General features: G+C 40.7%; 1 protein-coding gene across 3 annotated transcripts in view; it reads right to left on the minus strand.

The window, feature by feature from the left end:
- LOC308386501 (serine/threonine-protein kinase PAK 3) overlaps nucleotides 1-17,692 on the minus strand; it is a 51,313-nt gene that overhangs the window by 3,221 nt on the left and 30,400 nt on the right. For 2 of the 3 annotated variants that reach the window (XM_080866088.1, XM_080866087.1), the window contains exons 2-15: nucleotides 12,550-12,743; nucleotides 12,311-12,411; nucleotides 9,810-9,963; nucleotides 9,649-9,686; nucleotides 6,729-6,791; nucleotides 5,224-5,379; nucleotides 4,968-5,142; nucleotides 4,271-4,334; nucleotides 3,209-3,257; nucleotides 2,048-2,160; nucleotides 1,164-1,281; nucleotides 883-982; nucleotides 504-700; nucleotides 233-370 (exon numbers count right to left, since the gene is read on the minus strand). In XM_080866088.1, coding sequence (XP_080722214.1) covers nucleotides 233-370; nucleotides 504-700; nucleotides 883-982; nucleotides 1,164-1,281; nucleotides 2,048-2,160; nucleotides 3,209-3,257; nucleotides 4,271-4,334; nucleotides 4,968-5,142; nucleotides 5,224-5,379; nucleotides 6,729-6,791; nucleotides 9,649-9,686; nucleotides 9,810-9,963; nucleotides 12,311-12,411; nucleotides 12,550-12,721 — 1,638 coding nt within the window. In that variant the 5' untranslated portion in view covers nucleotides 12,722-12,743. The remainder of the gene's footprint in view (nucleotides 1-232; nucleotides 371-503; nucleotides 701-882; nucleotides 983-1,163; nucleotides 1,282-2,047; nucleotides 2,161-3,208; nucleotides 3,258-4,270; nucleotides 4,335-4,967; nucleotides 5,143-5,223; nucleotides 5,380-6,728; nucleotides 6,792-9,648; nucleotides 9,687-9,809; nucleotides 9,964-12,310; nucleotides 12,412-12,549; nucleotides 12,744-17,692) is intronic. The other variant, XM_080866089.1, reaches the window with a different exon arrangement.

Genomic DNA, 17,692 nt, shown 5'->3' on the forward strand with positions numbered 1-17,692 from the left:
ACAAAAGTTGATAACCTAGTACATGACCTGCCTATCCAAAAAGATAATTTTGTTAAAAGAACAAGATGATGAACGCCAAAATGCAACACTTTGAGCTCAATTTGGTTTTGTGCAGTAGTAAGAATTATGGCTCGTTTACACCACATCACTCACATAGTTGGATATATTCGTCAAAGTGCAGCAGATGGTAGCGTGTCTACATACTGTTTATTTCTCAAGTCTCTGTTTTTACCTGGAGCAACTCCTTGGCAGAACCTCTGCGGTCCACATCCATCTCCAGACAGCGGTTGAGGAAGTCTCTGAACACAGATGATAGTCTCTCTGGATTCTGCAGCTCTGGAGTCCCGTTGGTTGCGATCAGGTAGAGCGCCTGGAAAGATGATCGCAGTCAAACATGCAAGGACCGCAGAAAAAAGACATACGAATATTTTATCTCCACGTAAACTGTAAGAACCATAGACGGCTACTGAGCCTCCGTGTTGTGGCTGTGCTTTGTCTCTTACCCTGAGTGGATTCTCATTCAGATAAGGTGGTTCTCCCTCCACCATCTCTATCGCCATGATTCCCAGAGACCAGATGTCCACTTTCGGGCCGTACGCTTTCCGAGTCACCACCTCTGGTGCCATCCAGTAGGGCGTTCCCACCATCGTGCTGCGCTTGTTTTGCTCGGGAGTGATCTGAGCGCAGAAGCCGAAGTCGGCTGCAGGAAGTGAGAGAGAGGGAGACAGAGAGACGCAAGGGTGTTTTAACATTGAGTCGTGCATTTCTATTCTTTTTATTTGATCCCAGCAGTCTTTCATTTAACACAACACAGTGTCTCTAAACCTGATCATACTCCTCACCAAAGCCAAAGTTTATTGAATAAAATGAATAAATGCTTACTCAGCTTCACGGATCCATCCATCCCTAAGAGGATGTTGTCACTTTTTATATCTCTATGGATAACTTGATTGGAGTGTAGAAAGTCCAAAGCTTGCAGACACTGAAGAGAAAAAAAACCCATTACTAACTTCACCTACGAAAGAAAGTCCGTGTTCAGGAAAAATTTAGACGTAGACGGTCCTTTTCTCTAGGCTGGGTAAAATGCGTAAACTTGTCTACATGAGTCCACCTTAATATTAGGGTCATCTGGCAGTACTGCTGATCTAAACTTGGCTTCTTACCTCTCTGCAGACTGCTGCAATCTGGCCTTCGTCCATGCAGGTCTCAGTCACTACATCTGTCAGCGAGCCTCCAGCCAAATACTCCATCACCACCCAAAGCTCATCTCCTACCAGGTAACTAATAAAAGAGAAAGTGAGAAACACATATTTAATATTTCTTTGGCAAATCGAGTCTCAAGCCTTGCCCAGAAAATGAGATGACAGAGCAGTCTACGACAAGAAGCAAGAGCTAAAGCACGTTACTGCTAGCTGTGGACAAAGGGACATAAAGCAAAAGAAAAAAGGAGCCGAGTGGAACAGATGCTCGAAAGCTGCATGAGCTGAGTGCCCTTGCTGAATGCTTATACGGTTTTACAACACTAGGTGTCAGTAATGTCTTAAGATGAAATGAGACCACCATTAGAAGAAGAACAGCAAGAAAGAGGAGGAGATGAGGAAGAAAAGAAGGCTGAGAGGATTTTTCAATGTCATTAAGGTAACTATAATACACACTAGGCCAAAATCACTCTACAGTCAACTGCATCAACTTTGTTCTGATCACAGATCAGCTGCTACTGGCAAAGTTATATTTATACACTGGGTAAGTTTACTTGCAAACTTAAGTAATAACAGTAAATCCATATTAAATTGTAGTGTAATGTTTGGTTATTGGAACTAGCAACATATATGTAGTAAGCAGGTGACTGCATAGAACGTGAGGCTGGAATAAGAAGAAAAAATCTCCACTACGACTCTTCAGCTCATCAAGCTTTAACTGTGTCCAATGAAGAAATTAACAACTATAATTAATTACCATAATTAACTCATTACACCTACGGTGTAGATTTAACACAGAAGCATAAATCTTTCTACTTATTTCTGTGACTCTACAGGTGAAATCAAACCTGTCAAGGTAGTTCACTATGTTGGAGTTTTTGTTTTCCCTCATCACCAAGATCTCATTGATGATCAACTCTTTCTTGGGCTGCTGCTGCAAGTTCATCTGCTTAATGGCCACCTGAGAAAACAGACAAGATATACTGGGTGTACAATAAGTTCCCCGATGGCTCGCTAAGGAAAAAGAAACAATATACAGAATGTTAATGTTGTTAAATAAACTCCTCAAAAAATGAAAGGAACATTTCAAAAACAAAACGTCTTGCTGGATAAGGATGCCGCATCGTTTGACGGAAATGGAAATTATCAACTTAAAGACGGCTGAAATCAAAGATCCTGAAAATCAAAGTGAAACACTGATGCGGCAGGCTAATCTATTCTGCTGAACTGTCACTGCAGAAACTCAAAATGCTACTCAACAGTTTGTGTGCCCCCCACGTGCATGTATGCATGCCTGACAACACTGGGGCATACTCCTAATGAGACGAAGGTGTCCCGGGAGATCTCCCAGATCTGGACCAAGGCATCACTGAGTCTGAGGTACAACCTGGCAGCATTGAATGGGCTGAAACATAACATCCCAGGGGTGTTCAATTGGATTTAGGTCAGGCAAACGTGGGATCATTCATCTAGGTATTGCCTGCATACTCTTGCTGGGTTTTGTCGTGCACCAGGAGGCAACCAGGACCCACTGCACCAGCATAGGGTCTGACAATATAGTCTGTTTCTGATTGTTTTGGTCAGAGACATTCACGCTAGCATCCTTTTGGAGGTCATTTTGTAGATCTGGCAGTGCTCATCCTGTTCCTCCTTGCTCAAAGGAGCAGATACCGGTCCAGCTGTTAGGTTTGGGACTATCTACGGCCCTGTCCAGCTCGCCTACATCCTGGAACTGCCTATGTCCAGGAATCTCCTCCATGCTCTTAAGACTGTTAATAGCACATACTGATGTGTCATCCTGGGGGATTACCCGTGCAACCTATGAAGGGTTCAGGTATCACTTCATTCTAAATGCAACACTAGTGGGAAAAAAAACGTTAGAAAAGACGAGGAGGGAAAAATGTCAGTGGCCTCCACCTGTAAAACGATTCCTGTTTTGGGGGTTGATGCTGTACTCTGATTATAAAGAGTTCCTTTACATTTTTTGAGCAGTTTACAGTCTGTTATACCTCTTGGCCGGTTGCTATATCGATGGCAGTGTACACAGTCCCGGACGCTCTGCAAAACACAAGATCAAAATTACACCAGCACTGCAAATAGTGGTGACTTTTTACATTATTCAGAGACCTTCAGGATTAAAATATGAGGTGTGACAAAGAAGCCCCGAGGGCAGACTTATATAAATCAGGTTTTACTTGCATTACATCAGACTGATCTCATGTTCAGAGTCACTATCTCCTGGACCTTTGCACTGTTGCATGAGCAGATGCTAACTGTAGTGTGTTAATATGACCAAATTTCCCTTTTCCTTTTCTTTTGATATGGAGAGAAGTCTCAAATTAAGTTGTATTCTAATGATGTTATGAAATTGTGAATTAACATAGAGGGGGAAAAGTCCACACTTCATGCCAGAGATGTTTTTTTTTCTTCTTCTTAATGAGCTAGATTTCCTAATTTAAACCTTAGCAATGACAAGCACACACACTTGCTTCCAATAGCTGCTCAAAGGAATGGTATGCAGCCAATCTGTCCTTATTAGGAAGCATAACTTGTAATACAAGAAAAAACCTCCACTGTGAATTGAGGCTTTGTTTTTCCCCCTCTGTCTCTTGCTGTCAGCTACACCTGTACAACTCTGAATAATGAGGCACATTTTAAGTCAGCCTGACAAAGAATAAATATACAATCATCTACTGTTTAAATAAAAGCTTCCTGATCCAATATGGAAAAGGTGAGCGCGTCAGAGCTGATAACAGCAACACCACTTTTATCTGTGCATATGTACAGGGAGAGTGACAGAAAGCCACAGTGTTAAAAAGAACAAAAGACAAGGAGAGATAAAGGGAGAGACACAAAATGGCAGAGCTAATCTGGCTCTTGGCCTTTTCGGGATAGAGTTTTCATTTCCTCTCTACTTATTTTTCTTCCAGTAATTCAGCCAAGTTCCCCTCTGCCTCTGCCCCCCTGAAGTGGTCACTACAGCTCCCCATCTCCTGCAGAGGCTGGCTGTTCCTGAAATTGCTCTATTTCAGTAACTGTGACGGCTGGTTGATGATCATGGAAAGACTTACCCTTGTCCTATTTTCTCGAAGCGTGTGTACTTCTTTTTGGGATCCCCCACACTCACAATACTCCCTGAGACAGAGAGAAAGCAGATATATAATGATTGTCCTGTACTGTGTGTGTCAGTGCACGCTGTCAGGAGACGCTTCATCCAAACACACACAGGCACACAAAAAAGAAAAAAAGGAAATGTTTTTATGGCCTTTCATTTCAGGCAGACCCTGCACAGAGAGCTTATGTACACTCACATCTAATACACAGAGCTTTCTGGGTATTTCAGCTAAAGTTGCATTGCAGAGATGGGAGAAATCCACTATTCCATGTTCTTTTGAATTATTCTACCAAATATAGAGGTTGTGTACTAGATGTAATATATGGAAAACAGCTACTGGAAACCAAACATTCAGCCTCTCTTTTTAAATCAGTACAGCGCACAGCTCAGGCCACACACACTGACACAAATCGACACAGATACACATCAGAGCATTAGCTAGTGCCGAACACAAATGGTCACATCCTCAGAGTTGTTATAATGAATATACAGATTTTAACCTCAAAGGAGTTTATATTTTATATTTTTGTGCTTGACAATGACATTGAATGCGACTGATTTTGGGCAAATAGATGAGGCTGTCTTTCCTAAATTTATCCACAGAAGTGTGGAGAGGGCAGAGCGTAAGAACATGGAGCTGTAACTGTACATACTGAGTCTCTCCAGAATCTCCTCGTCCGTCATTTTGGACTTTTTCTTCTGCCGGTCGGTATGGCGATACATTGTGTTGGGCGTGTTCTCCGGCTGGACCTGTGACTCCGGTGGAGTCAGCACCTCTTTCACGGGGGTGGGAGGCTTTGGTGGATCCATGACGGAGCGCGTATAGATCTGCAAGAGAGGCAAGATATCAAAGGAGTTGCAGAGGTATCACAGCGCAACAATTCTGCAAAGCGCACGATGCCAACTAACAGATTTGGTGTGTTCCGGTCGAGGGGCAATGACTGGGGGCAGTTCATCGTCGTCGTCCTCTTCGTCTTCTTCTTCTTCCTCCTCCTCTTCCTCCTCATCCTCCTCCTCTGACACAGGCGGAGCAATCGGGGGTTCTGTTGTTGATGTTTTGGCACCCTGGAGGGTAGAGTTAGAAGTCAGTGTGGATGTATGTAGATGTATGTGCCAGTGAATGAAAGTAAGAGAATGAAAAGAAAAGTGCAGATTCTTAAACGTATCCATTGTTTTTTCCTTTTACAGTTTTTCTTTGTTACTGCTATTTGTGAACAGTCTGTAGACCCCAAACCAGCCAAAGTGCAGGATCTGATTCTTGGCCAGTTCAGGTTCAAAATGATTCTGTGCAACATACATACATAATCAGATTACTAAAGGCCAAAAGTACGCCGAGACTAATAAAGATAGCATTCAAAACTGATTTTAAGTTAGCTTGCGATTAGCATGAAGCCAAAACAATTTTCAGTGTCACTCACATGAAAGCAGCAAAAACAAATCAGGATTAATTGTCAGAAAAAAAAAAGTTAATAGCAAAGGAAAGAATAAGTCAGGTGTGAGCTAAAGAGAGAAGAGTGAGGTGGCATCCAGTGCAGTTTATCAGAAGCATTTGGAGTTGTGGGGACTGGTAAGGTGTGCCATGAGAATGAATTTTTTAAGTAACAAACTGTTAAATATTTGACTGTAAGAGATAGCATACTGCAGCAGTGTGCAGCATGGTGGTGAGCTGCAGACATACCGTTGATGTGGGAGTTACCTTTTAACAAGTGTGATTAATAAGCCCCAGACATATTTATTATGTCTAATGCTCAGCCTTTTCCCCCTCTAATCCAAAACTCTACTTGCCTTGGATCATCTTCCTCTTATGGAATGGAAACACTTCATCTATTTCAAGTCTTGTCATGCATAAATGAAGCAGTGCAGCTTAGTTCTAGTGATTAAAGGGAAAGGGTCTGGCTGAGGGAAAAGTCTCAGTCCTTCGTTCAGACATACTGGGCCTCTGACCTGCTCCAAAGTGGGCTGGGCCAAGACTGCAGTACAGGAAAGGCTGTCTGTCTAATTGTAAGCAGTTAGCCAGCAAGGGAGCCATGCGGTAATGTCTACAATGGTGATGAAGTTACAGGCAAATTACTGGATTAAATTTTCAGGAGTATGAGCTCATACATGCAGTTTGACAGTCATCACAACCCTCTGTGGCATGCGCCACTGCTCTGCTACACGATCCAGTCAAAAAAGAATTAACAGATGCTCTTTGTGGTAGATGACAAATATATCTGGAACATCAAAAACAAAAAGATCCAATCAATCCCCCGTGAAATCTCAGTGCAGAGAGTGATGATGCTTTCATAATGAAATATTGTGTGCATTTTGCATTAGCCAGATGGCATAGTCAATAGTAGGAGGTCAAATAGTTGAATTTAGCTTCAAGGCCAATGCAGAGATAAGTCATGTGGATAGTAATATGGAGGAGTTACCTTGTCAAATAATGCGCTGCAGGTTCTAAGGCTGACAGGAGGCCCAGATGACAGCAGCCGGTTCTGAATGTGAAGGTTGAAAATGGGAGGATTTACTCAAAACAAACCCACACATGTGTAAGACTATGTGAACTTTAGGAGAGGGTGGAGGGGGCAGAGGTGGACGTCATGTCCGTGCATTATATCCCACAGCCAGCAAGAGGAAAGGACATGATAGAGATATACTACGTCACCTGAGACCTGTCCATGGCACTGAAGTCCTGAACAATCTTTGTCTTTTTATTATTATTTTTTATGTTATATAACCATCATATTTGGACACTACAGTACTGACAATAACATTATCCTGAGCAGATGCATGTATGCGCCTAATGTCTGATTCTGTGATGAACCAACCTTTTCAACTAAAATGAGATCGCAGCTGAATGACACCCAGTCTAGTCAAGCACACGCACACACACAAGGCAGAGTGATGTGTCAAAAATATGTCTTTCCACTATATTTACTTTGAAACCCGAGAGTACTGTGTTTAAGTAAACGACTAGTACTTTTCGCAGTCATGTTGCACTAGCTGGCAGCCAGGAATGTCGATGGAGTTTGTAACTGTTGTAGATACTCGAGCATAATCACTACTCGCTGCTGATAAAAATCAAAGCCTCTGGGAAACTCTTCTCTCAATTAACCATCCACAGAATGCACGTTTTGTGTGAGCACAACCAAACTGCATGAAATATTATTCTTCTCATTTAAAAAAAAAAAAAAAAAAAAGACCCATGCACCAACCATGCTGGATTTCAAAGTATCAGACGTTACAGTAACAACATCAATACACAAGTGATGAAAACAGCCAGTGCAATGTGAGATATAACCCACGCTCCTGTTATGAATGTAGTAACACGAACAGCGGTTTAGCGACAGGTATTTGTTGACAAACTCGTAATAAAAGGAAGCTAAGGTGAAGTGGCCTTATACCATATGACTCAACGGTTGGCTAACTGGGAGAGATTCCTAAAAAGCTCCAATAAAGAAGGAAAACCCAAACATGAATCACTTAAAGCAACAATTAAGAGCCAAGAAAACTGAGGACAGGCAATGTCTCCTGAGAATGTGTCAAATTATTTTGACTGTTTCATTTCACTAATGTAATTTCTATTAACAATTAAAAAAAAGCACAAAGTAATCATTGCTGCCAAAATAATCTCTGGGGTGTATCTAATGTCTCATAAAGGAGGACTCTGGGGATAACGTTTGGCACTTTAAATTCCTCGTGAATTTCTGCCTGACCAAATCTTGGATTTGGATGCAGCACGATGTCTGTACTGCCAAAATATGCAGCTATATATGTATGCTGAGCGAAAGTCAAGGTCAGGCAGACACCGCGGGCTCAAACTGAAGTTCAAAGAGCTCAAATGAAAATCTTAGATATAGACATTGAATAGGGTTTTTCTTTTCTTTTATTATTATTATTATTATGGGTAGCAACCTCTACGTGCTAAAATATGAAACCAACATAGCAAAAGCTGCAGTTTCTCTAATCACCACTTGACACTTCCACATTAAAATGTGGTGTAATGCTCAACATTACAGCAGAAATAATTATGTTTACAACCTGGTACAAAAAAAGAAGCTGGATTTTTGTTTACGCCCAAAGTTAGGAGTGCAGCTGCTTTGACTGACAGTTAGATGGAGACAAAGGCTGTTGTAGCAATGTGCAGTTAGTCATTTTATTAGAGATTACTTCACAGTAATTAGAGGCATCTGTATCTGTGCAGTGCACCCATTTAAACATGGTCGCTTCTGGCTGTAGACAGAGCTGCTTACAGCAAACAAAACATTAGTTTTCACATATTTTTCTGCATAAAGTGATGTTGAAATAATATGAGGTACTGTAGCTGATGAGGACTTTCTTCAATAGAGGAGTTTTTGGCAACGTTCCTGTAATTCTGTTTCCTTAAGACTTAAAATTGGCACTATGACCGATAGCTGAGTCACCTCTGCATGCTGTTGAGCACTGTGACGGTCCAAGATTGAGATGCTTTAGAATAGCCTTACTGTGCTCACTCACACAATCTTTTAGATGGACTGCCACACCCATTTGCCCTTCACAGGCATACAGCTGTATCAAGCAATAGCTTTGCATGAAGAGATCCCAGCGTAGTTTGCCCGGGGCAGCAAATCCTACTAAACAGACTCAGATTCCACTTCTTCACCCAGCGTGCAGAAAGCATAGATTACTCTGGTCAAAGTCAGGAATGAGGTCAGCACAGCGGGAGTCCTTCTAGATGCAGTTGAAGCTCCCTCTATTTCAAAATCTGGTTAAGTCGATTGGAAAAATAAACAAAGCTCAGTGGTGGCTCTCGCAGCAGCCATCGTTTCTATGCGGGAGCTGCAAGAGTGTTTGTCATGTATGCAAAAATCAGGGAATTATGCCACATAGTGATGGCAGTAAGCCTCCAGAGGGGAACACGCACACTCTGTCCATTAGAGCGAGAAGGCTGTGTGAAGAGAACGTGCCTTAAAGTAACACGGTCTATTCTAGAAAATCCCAGAAAGAGACAGCGAGGGTGAAGTGATGAAGATTTACTGGGGTGTAGGTGGAGAGGCACATTAATACTCTGAGCATCAGGACAAAGAAATAAACCACCTAATATTGCAACTTACCTGTTAAATGATTACACTGTTCGATAAGTTATAAGAATTTATTTGCCTGCATCCATTAATCAGACATTTTTGAAAGCAATAAAATGTTGCAGAGATCGTGGCTCTGGCTATGGGTCAGAGATTTGATATACCATCGTAATAAGTCCAGGGATATGAAGAGAGCAACTGGCATAAACTCTGTTAGATTATGATTTCTAAATAAATTATTTAGTCATAGAAAACCACAAACAGTGACCAAAGAAGGTTTACAAGAACTCACCAGAGTGTTTGCTGCTATGTACCCATGTGCTGACTTGTCTGAAATGAAAAGAAGACATTTTTTTTAAAACAACATACTGAAAATCTTTTGTATTAGATGCAGATCTTTTAGCCTTTTATATTGCTAACTGACATTTTCCATGAGTATTTAGGTGAGATTACCTCCTGAAGTGAAGCTCATGTACTTCTGGTTGTTGACGGTCTCTTTGGAGTCATAAAACTTCAAGACGTCCAACACGGCCTGCGGGTTCTTCTTCTGCTCCAGCTTGGTGATGTTCGAGGTCTGTAAGAGCCGTGCCCACTGCTCTGGGATGCCCTTTACAAAGAGACAGAGGCCACAGGTTAAAGCATCTCGAGACAAAAGGATCAATCTGTGTCTGAGAGAAACACAAAATGTTTATGTAGGCTTTTCTCACATTTTTTAACGTCATGGTATATTTGATCACTAAAGCTCAGTGATCAACAATTTGAAACACATCGATTAAATAAAAAGATCCTTAATATTCCATGTAAATAAATATTCTTTATATTGCCAGTCAACAACAAAAATTGATTAGCTTTTTATAAGAAATGAATTTTAAAAGAAAGCCGCTAGCTTTATCCTTGTATTTAATTGGTTAGTATAAAAGCATTGCTTTCTTTACTCGGAGCATAAAATAATCTTTTGAGACAATTCTTTTTTATCTTTAATGGGAAGTGAATATCCGTCAACAATGGCTTTCTTTCATGCCAGCTTTGTAAACTCATGCACATTTTTACTATTAAAAGCAAATCAGCTGCTGGAGGAAAAAAGGCTGGCAATGGAGGTTAAAAAAAAGAAATCATACTTGGAGGGAGATCAAGGGAAAAATCGAGAGCGATGTACTTTATTCTCCCTGAAAACCCTGAAACAAGTAAAAGTGGCTGCTTCAAAACTCTTAAAAGAGCTCTGTGTGTCACAGGCACATAGCTTTTAAATGAACAAGGAACTATTTGTTACTGGTCCTGTGCTGCACATTTGGTAGTCAAATAGTCCCGAATATGTAATCCTTAGTGTAAGGACGTTTTTATAGGGTTGTGATGATAAGACGCAAACTTCCTACAATTATTTTTTAGTATAGGACAGACTAGACTAGACTTTGCATTAGTAGTTTATTCCCAGCACTGTCAAACTAGTCTAGGTTCAATATATGTATCTCTGTTATTATGAGTGAGTGGGTGTACGAATATGTTAATATGTTGTTTTTATCGTTTACTGCATCTTTTTAATACTTTTCCCATTAACGAGAATCTCACCAAGGATGCTAACCAAATGCAAAGAGTGCAATAAAAACAACTGTTGTACACACAGGAGTCCGCATGGTCCTGTGAAAAAATAAGTACACCCTTACTGCTTCCAAAAGAACTGTTATGCAGCCAGGTGCTGCTAATAAAGTGCACTTGATGAGCTGGTTATCAGCCAGTGTGAGCACATCTATAAAAAAACACAAGTTTTAGCAGTTTGCTGGTCTGGAGCATTCAAATGTGTGTTAACACAGCCCCACAATTTGGCAAATTCATCCCAAGGTCAGACCATACAAAAAATTAAGAGCTAGATCTTAGACTCTACAGGCCTCAGCATGTTAAATGTTAAAGTTTATGACAGTACAATCAGAAAAAGACTGAACAAGTATGGCTTGTTTGGAAAGGTTGCCAGGAGAAATCCTTTTCTCTTTAATAAGAACACGGCGGGATAGTTTAGGTTTACAAAGTACAAGACTTTGGGAACAATGTCCTTTGGACAAGGGAAACCAACGTGGAGATGCCTGGCCATAATGCACAGCACCACATTTGGGGCTTGTTTTGTAGTCATTAATTCGACTAAAAACTTCTCTGGTATAGCAAAAAATATTCTAGAGTCAAATGTGAGGCTGTCTGACAGAAACTGGGTCATGGCACAGGACAATGATCCCAAGCACAGCAATGAATCTACAAGAGAATGGCTGAAAAATAAAAAAATAAAAAAGGTGTCGCAGTGGCCAAGTCAAAGTCTAGACTTCAACCTGAATAAAATGCTTTTGCAGAACCTTAATAGAGCTGCGTTTAATTAAATGCTCGCAAACTTCAGTAAAATGAAGGAACATAAAGGAGAGTGGGCCAAAATTCCCCCACAATGATGTGAGAGACATACAATTACTTCACATTATTGCTATTACAGGTGGTTCCCCGAGTTATTGAATAATGTGGTGAACTTAGTTTTACCCAAGACTGTAGTTTTTACTGTTCAAAATTCACCACAGAGTAGTAAATTGTATTCATACATCTGTAAAGCTTTAAATAATTAGAATAATTACCTTTGCATTTAAAAATCTGTGCTGGAACTGCTCTACTGAATCACAAACTAGGTAATGCCAAAGACAGTCTATTGTCTTTGGCATTACCTGGACCTAAAATGTAATTTACCAGGAAACACTGAAGGAATCAAGTGCAGGTTTCACTTGATAGGTTCGAGTGATTGTCATTCGGGTCACTTGTATTACCAAACCTATGTGGAGGAAATTTAATTACTAGCTGACTCTATCAATTTAGGGAAATGTGAATTTTGAAATGTGTGCCTGTAAGTTTGCTTTCAAATGAGAGGTGAATTTTAGAAGCACATCTGTCCTCATTTATATGCCTGATCATCGGGTGAAAGCGATACTCACTGTGAATTCTCCTGTTACAGCATCAAAGCCAACATGAATGGTGTGTTCGAAGTCTGAGGGTAGGGATATCTCAGGACGTTCCTTCTCTTTCTTCTTGTTTGCTAAAGGAAATTGACAAAAATCTGCTTACAAGCTCATTTATGACATCTATTTTTTTTCTTTACACACAGGAAACAAGTAAACCATGTGATCCAATGTGCTGCTGAGCCTGAAGGCGACATGTTGAGAAGGATACTCACTCTTGTCTCCCCCGGGGAAGATGGAACGCAGGCGGACCTTCTTGTTTTTCTCTTCAGGAGCCATTGGAAGCGGTTTGGATGCGTGATTCACTGATGAAGAGTCTCGGGAACTACTGTTCATTCTCAAGGGGGGGGCTGGTGGTTTCTCTTCAATATCAACACTATCAGACATCTTTAGTAGCACTCACAATGCCCTGGGAAAGAGAGAAGGAGAGAGGTGTAGGAGCTCAGTGTGAAAAAGTCTATGTATAGATCAGTAAGAACTCAAACAGCAGCAGGTGATGAAAGCTACAAAAACCCTCTGCACTGATCTTAGCTTTGAATTTCACTTGCACTTAGCCCTATGCATAATACACAACAATGTTAAGTTTGCTAAACTGAGGAATACCATTTTTTATACACAAAAGCATTATTTCCATTTGTAGTACATATTAGGTGTTCTGGTTCACCAAGACCTGCTGTGTAAAAGGGAGCAGGTATCAGTAACACCAATGAGTAATGACAATGAGTAAGTCAGATACAACATGAAAAGAAGGAGCTGGTGGGTTGCAAAGCGGTTTGCTGATGCACAGCACCCGTGGACAGGCTAAAATTGTAGGTCGTGTAGGCCATCGGCTCACACCCCATCTAATATGGACTGGCAGTGAGATCAGCTGATCTGCCAGGATTGTGGCTGCGCATGACTTCATGAAGAAGCTATGCCTGATTGATCTTTATTAAGGTCAGGAGCAAGCCATGGAGTTTAAGGGGCAGTTTTACAGTAGAAAAGCCACAGTAAAAAAACAATCCACAGTGGTATTTTATATTAATATGTTCATGCAAATGGTGTGCACTTACATTTTTCTACCTCAGTGGTACTTAAAGCACTTTACAGTGCTATAGTGTTATAGTAACAGCTAAGCTGCCATGCAAGAAGTCCAACAGCCATCAGGAGTTTCAGTGTCTTGGTAAGCAAAACTTCGGTATGTGGAGCGATTGCGGGACCAAACCATCAGCCCTTCAAGTGATGGATAAGGTAATAATTATTAAAACTAATTGATTAATTTCTTGAGGGTTTAAGGAGTCACAATGTTTCTTGATATTTAAAAGTTCTATTTCTATATATTACAGCTATTTCTTATATTTTGTAGCTTTGTAATCTATTGTATTATTTCATTTAGTTCAGTCTGTTACTGTCCTTATTGTCTTGGAGCAACTGTAACCATATAATTTCCTTAAGGATTCTGATTATGTTTCTGATTTTCTCCCTTGTAAAAGAGATTTGATTTCAGGAGTACTTCCTGGTTAAATATAAGTAACAGTACTAGTACACTTAATTCTTCCTATGTGGACACGGCTGATATTTTGCACGGCAGATTTAAATCTAATTTAGATTTAAAGGTTGACTCAACAACCAAGAACTGATTCTCAGAGAATCTGGCAAGAGTAAATATTTCCATCACTCATGCTCTAATCTTCCATCTACCCATTGCATCTACACATCTTAGACTCCTTGAGTGCCGCACCCTGAGGCCAAGCCCATCATGTGATGTGCAGCACAGGCATCCCAGAAAGCGGGCCATCCATGTGGGCCGCCCCCTTGCTTGAGACCTACATAAGCGAACAAAGACACGCTCTCAAGCTTTTACACAGCGAGCCTTGCCTTTGACGAATCACACACGTGCCTTCGTGGCGGCCTTTACAATTGTACTTAACCATCTCCTCCTCCACTAGGCACAGTTTGATAGATCACGCTGCACTCTTCCCTAACGTCCCAAAAGAACTGGTTTGGAATAAAATAACTTGATTAGTGGAACGATGCGACATGATAAGAAGCCACCGTTTCATCAGATTTTGACAGTTACCAGCGTTATTACACAATACCTCTGGCTATCTCCATCTGCTGCCTCAAATTCTTGTCTTGTTGTGAAAGGGATTTGTCAGTAATGTGTCATTTCATCATAAACCTGTTTGGGCAGGACACCAGAACCACAAATCAAGGCTTCTCAAAACATGCTCATTGTTTGTTTATTTAACTGTGCAGTAACTACCTCAGAAACATGTCAGATTAAGAACAAAAAACCCCACAAAAACAACATCATCATTAACTGTTTCCCTGTTAACTGCTGATTGAATGTAAACATCCAACGGATTCAGTAAACAGATTTCATTATTCCATTTAAACATTAAACATGTTCTTCCGTTGCATAACATTACCAATATGCTTTAATGTGTAAGGAATTGAGTTTATGACTCGTAAGAAACAAACTACAAAATATGTGAAAGTTTATATTACATTAAATAAAAGCTTGGAGATCAAACATGGATCTGAGATAAAAGCTGCCAACATAATCTTTATGTCTAATTAATTAGACAGCATTTGGTATTCTCCTCTGCTAGTGACGTGATAGCTCGCACTGCGATCTTTTCAATTAGATTAACTATTCAACAACGACTGCCGGAAATTATTTGGCGAATATCAGCCCATGCACACTGCTGGCATTCAATAGCAGCCCAGCTCGCTGTAGATGAATGTAGAGTTGAAATGTAAAACATGAACATGAACAAGAACTGAAAACAAGAAGCGTTCCACCACTGGAAGATAGGGATAAAAATAATATTGCAGCATCTTCCTTTAACAGAGGTTACATCAGTTGAATCCCTGAGAAACCTTTAAATCACCCTTTCCCAAGAATGATCTGTTAAAAAAAAAAAAAAAAAAAGTGACTCACTCCTGACAGCACGGTTAACTGAAATTAGATTTTGATCTGGCTTAGCTAGAAGGCACCGACTATTTTTGAATAACCAGTCAGCTCCAGAGACATACTATGATTTTAAAACGCCACTATGTCGTTGCTATTATTTTAATACCGCATTTCAAAGATCTTATGAGATATATTGCTGGTGGGGGAGCACTATGCTGGCGCTTTCCATGCGAGACTCCAGACGACAACAAAAAACAGGTTTGCTTAGGTTGGAGTTTGGGCGTGTCACTGACAACAAAACCCAACAAAACTCTGCTATTTACAGAGGAAATTCACAATGTGGACACATTAAAGAAACAGGGCGTGTATACAGCACGGCTGTCCAGGCAATAAGGAAGACAAGGTTTGGTAACCTTTGTATGCAATCTGACACAATCAGCCAAATTTAGCTGAAGGATCGCAGGGATTATTAAGCTTTATGGCTTAATACTGTGGCACCAGGCTTACAGCGAGTGTGGAAATACTGTTGAACTTGACATCTAAACTTTTATTTAAGCTTTTGATTTTTTTCCTCCTCATATCCTTTTCTTTGCTTCTCAATCACAGTTACTGATCGTTTCTAAATGATCCATAACCAGACCGGCTGACTGTCTGTCATCTATCCTATTAAGAGAGTTCACGGGGTATAATTTTTTATAATCGGTGAAAAAGTGCAGCACTATAAGTGATTTAGTGTCACAAAGTGGCATCCAAGCTGTCTGTCTACCTTGTCTATGGATCATTGCAAAAACACAAACATCCCTGTCCTGTTAAGACTCACACAGCTGCGACTAAAGCCTCTGTTAATCCGTTAACATCATTTTTTTTTTGCTATCAGTTTTGCTTCGATAGAAGTCACACTGCTTTTACTGTCACGCACAGAAGTGGATTCAGTAACGTGCGCATTAAACAAGCGAGACCTGCCAACAGCGATGGGGCTCTAATCTGTCGAGTCAATATCTGGTCTGAAAACATGGAGGGAAGAATCGGTGGTTACAACATCAAACAACGACAGGAGAGTTTGAACTTTTCAAACATAAAACTAATGAGTTCTTGAGGTTTAGTCGGGTTAGTTGTTCCCCCTTTTCAGACATGGATTTGTAAAACTGTTGGCTTCTAATAGCCATTCTGTTATTAAACAGAGGAGTAAGGAGCCATGACGCATGCGTGATGCATTGGGCTCACAATACATACAGTTACATGGACTTCTACCCAACAACTCATCCATCCGCTTATGCAATTCACAGTGGCAGGCTGCGGATGGAGCCTATCCCAGCTGTCAGAGGGCGAGAGGCTGGGTACACCCTACACAGTCCCCATCAGTGATATAAAAAAGTGTTGGTGAAACTATTTTAATAGTTACTTTGATCATCAGCATGGATGACACACAGTCACAGGAATGCATATTTATAGAAACAGCTGGAAGCAATACACTGACTTATTCCTTTTAATGTTTTGTCCAATTTCAGATTGCAGTCACTACTTATGTCTCATTAGCCTGACCCGTCACATACCTGCTGTAATGTAAAGGTTTAGTTAAAAAAAATATGTCACTGTAATAGATGTGAAGCTTTAGAGCGAGTGGGAGAAAGCAACATATATGGATGGAGTTAGGTGGCTTTGGAGAGGTCGGTGTGTCTCTGACGACTAAAACGCACATGAGCGGGGTCGTCTGCACTCTGATGATGACAATTTACGGAACAGCTGATGAATCTGTTCAGACTTTTTCCAGCACACAATAATAAACCAATTTAAAGGAACTTCTGCGAGCAGTTTGGGCAGAGTGATGTCACAAAAGTAAAAGTGGGTTTACTGTGGCAAATTTTCAGAGGTGCACGGTCACACGTGAAGCTGACATATTGTCAGATTATTAGAAACGAGTACCTGTCTGAAAGGGCTCCTTTGCTTCATCAATACTCGTGTCCTCCTCGAGAGCACACACCACTTATATAAAAACATTGAAGTGCTCATAAATATGATAACGTTAGGAAAGAACTGTCCTCAGAAAGCAACGTGGCTGAATGATGGCTAAAAAAAAAATCCCCAAAACCCTCTTCGGGATGCTTCTGTTTATTTTAATGACAGGCAGTCGTGAGTGAGCACAACAAACAAAAAACAGCAGCAGCAGCATCACAGTTAGATATTACAAATCTAAATGTGGTCTCTAATGCTGTATGGCTGTTTAGCTTATCACCTTCCTGCCGGCAGTTCTGCTGAACGGCTAAAGATGGCAGATTCATGAAGGCCCAGACATTACCGATTCTTCACTCACATAAAACACTGACCTATTTACTGTGCAGACTGACAGGCAGGCAAGCAGTCAGTAAGTACACTGTCCCTGAAACAAGCAGCTACTATTTCTGAAACACACACAGCCCAGTCTCTTATACATCAAGTGTACAAATGACTTTTACCAATAC

The sequence above is a fragment of the Rhamphochromis sp. 'chilingali' genome (assembly GCF_963969265.1).
Source record: "Rhamphochromis sp. 'chilingali' genome assembly, chromosome: 19".
NCBI lineage: Eukaryota > Metazoa > Chordata > Actinopteri > Cichliformes > Cichlidae > Rhamphochromis > Rhamphochromis sp. 'chilingali'.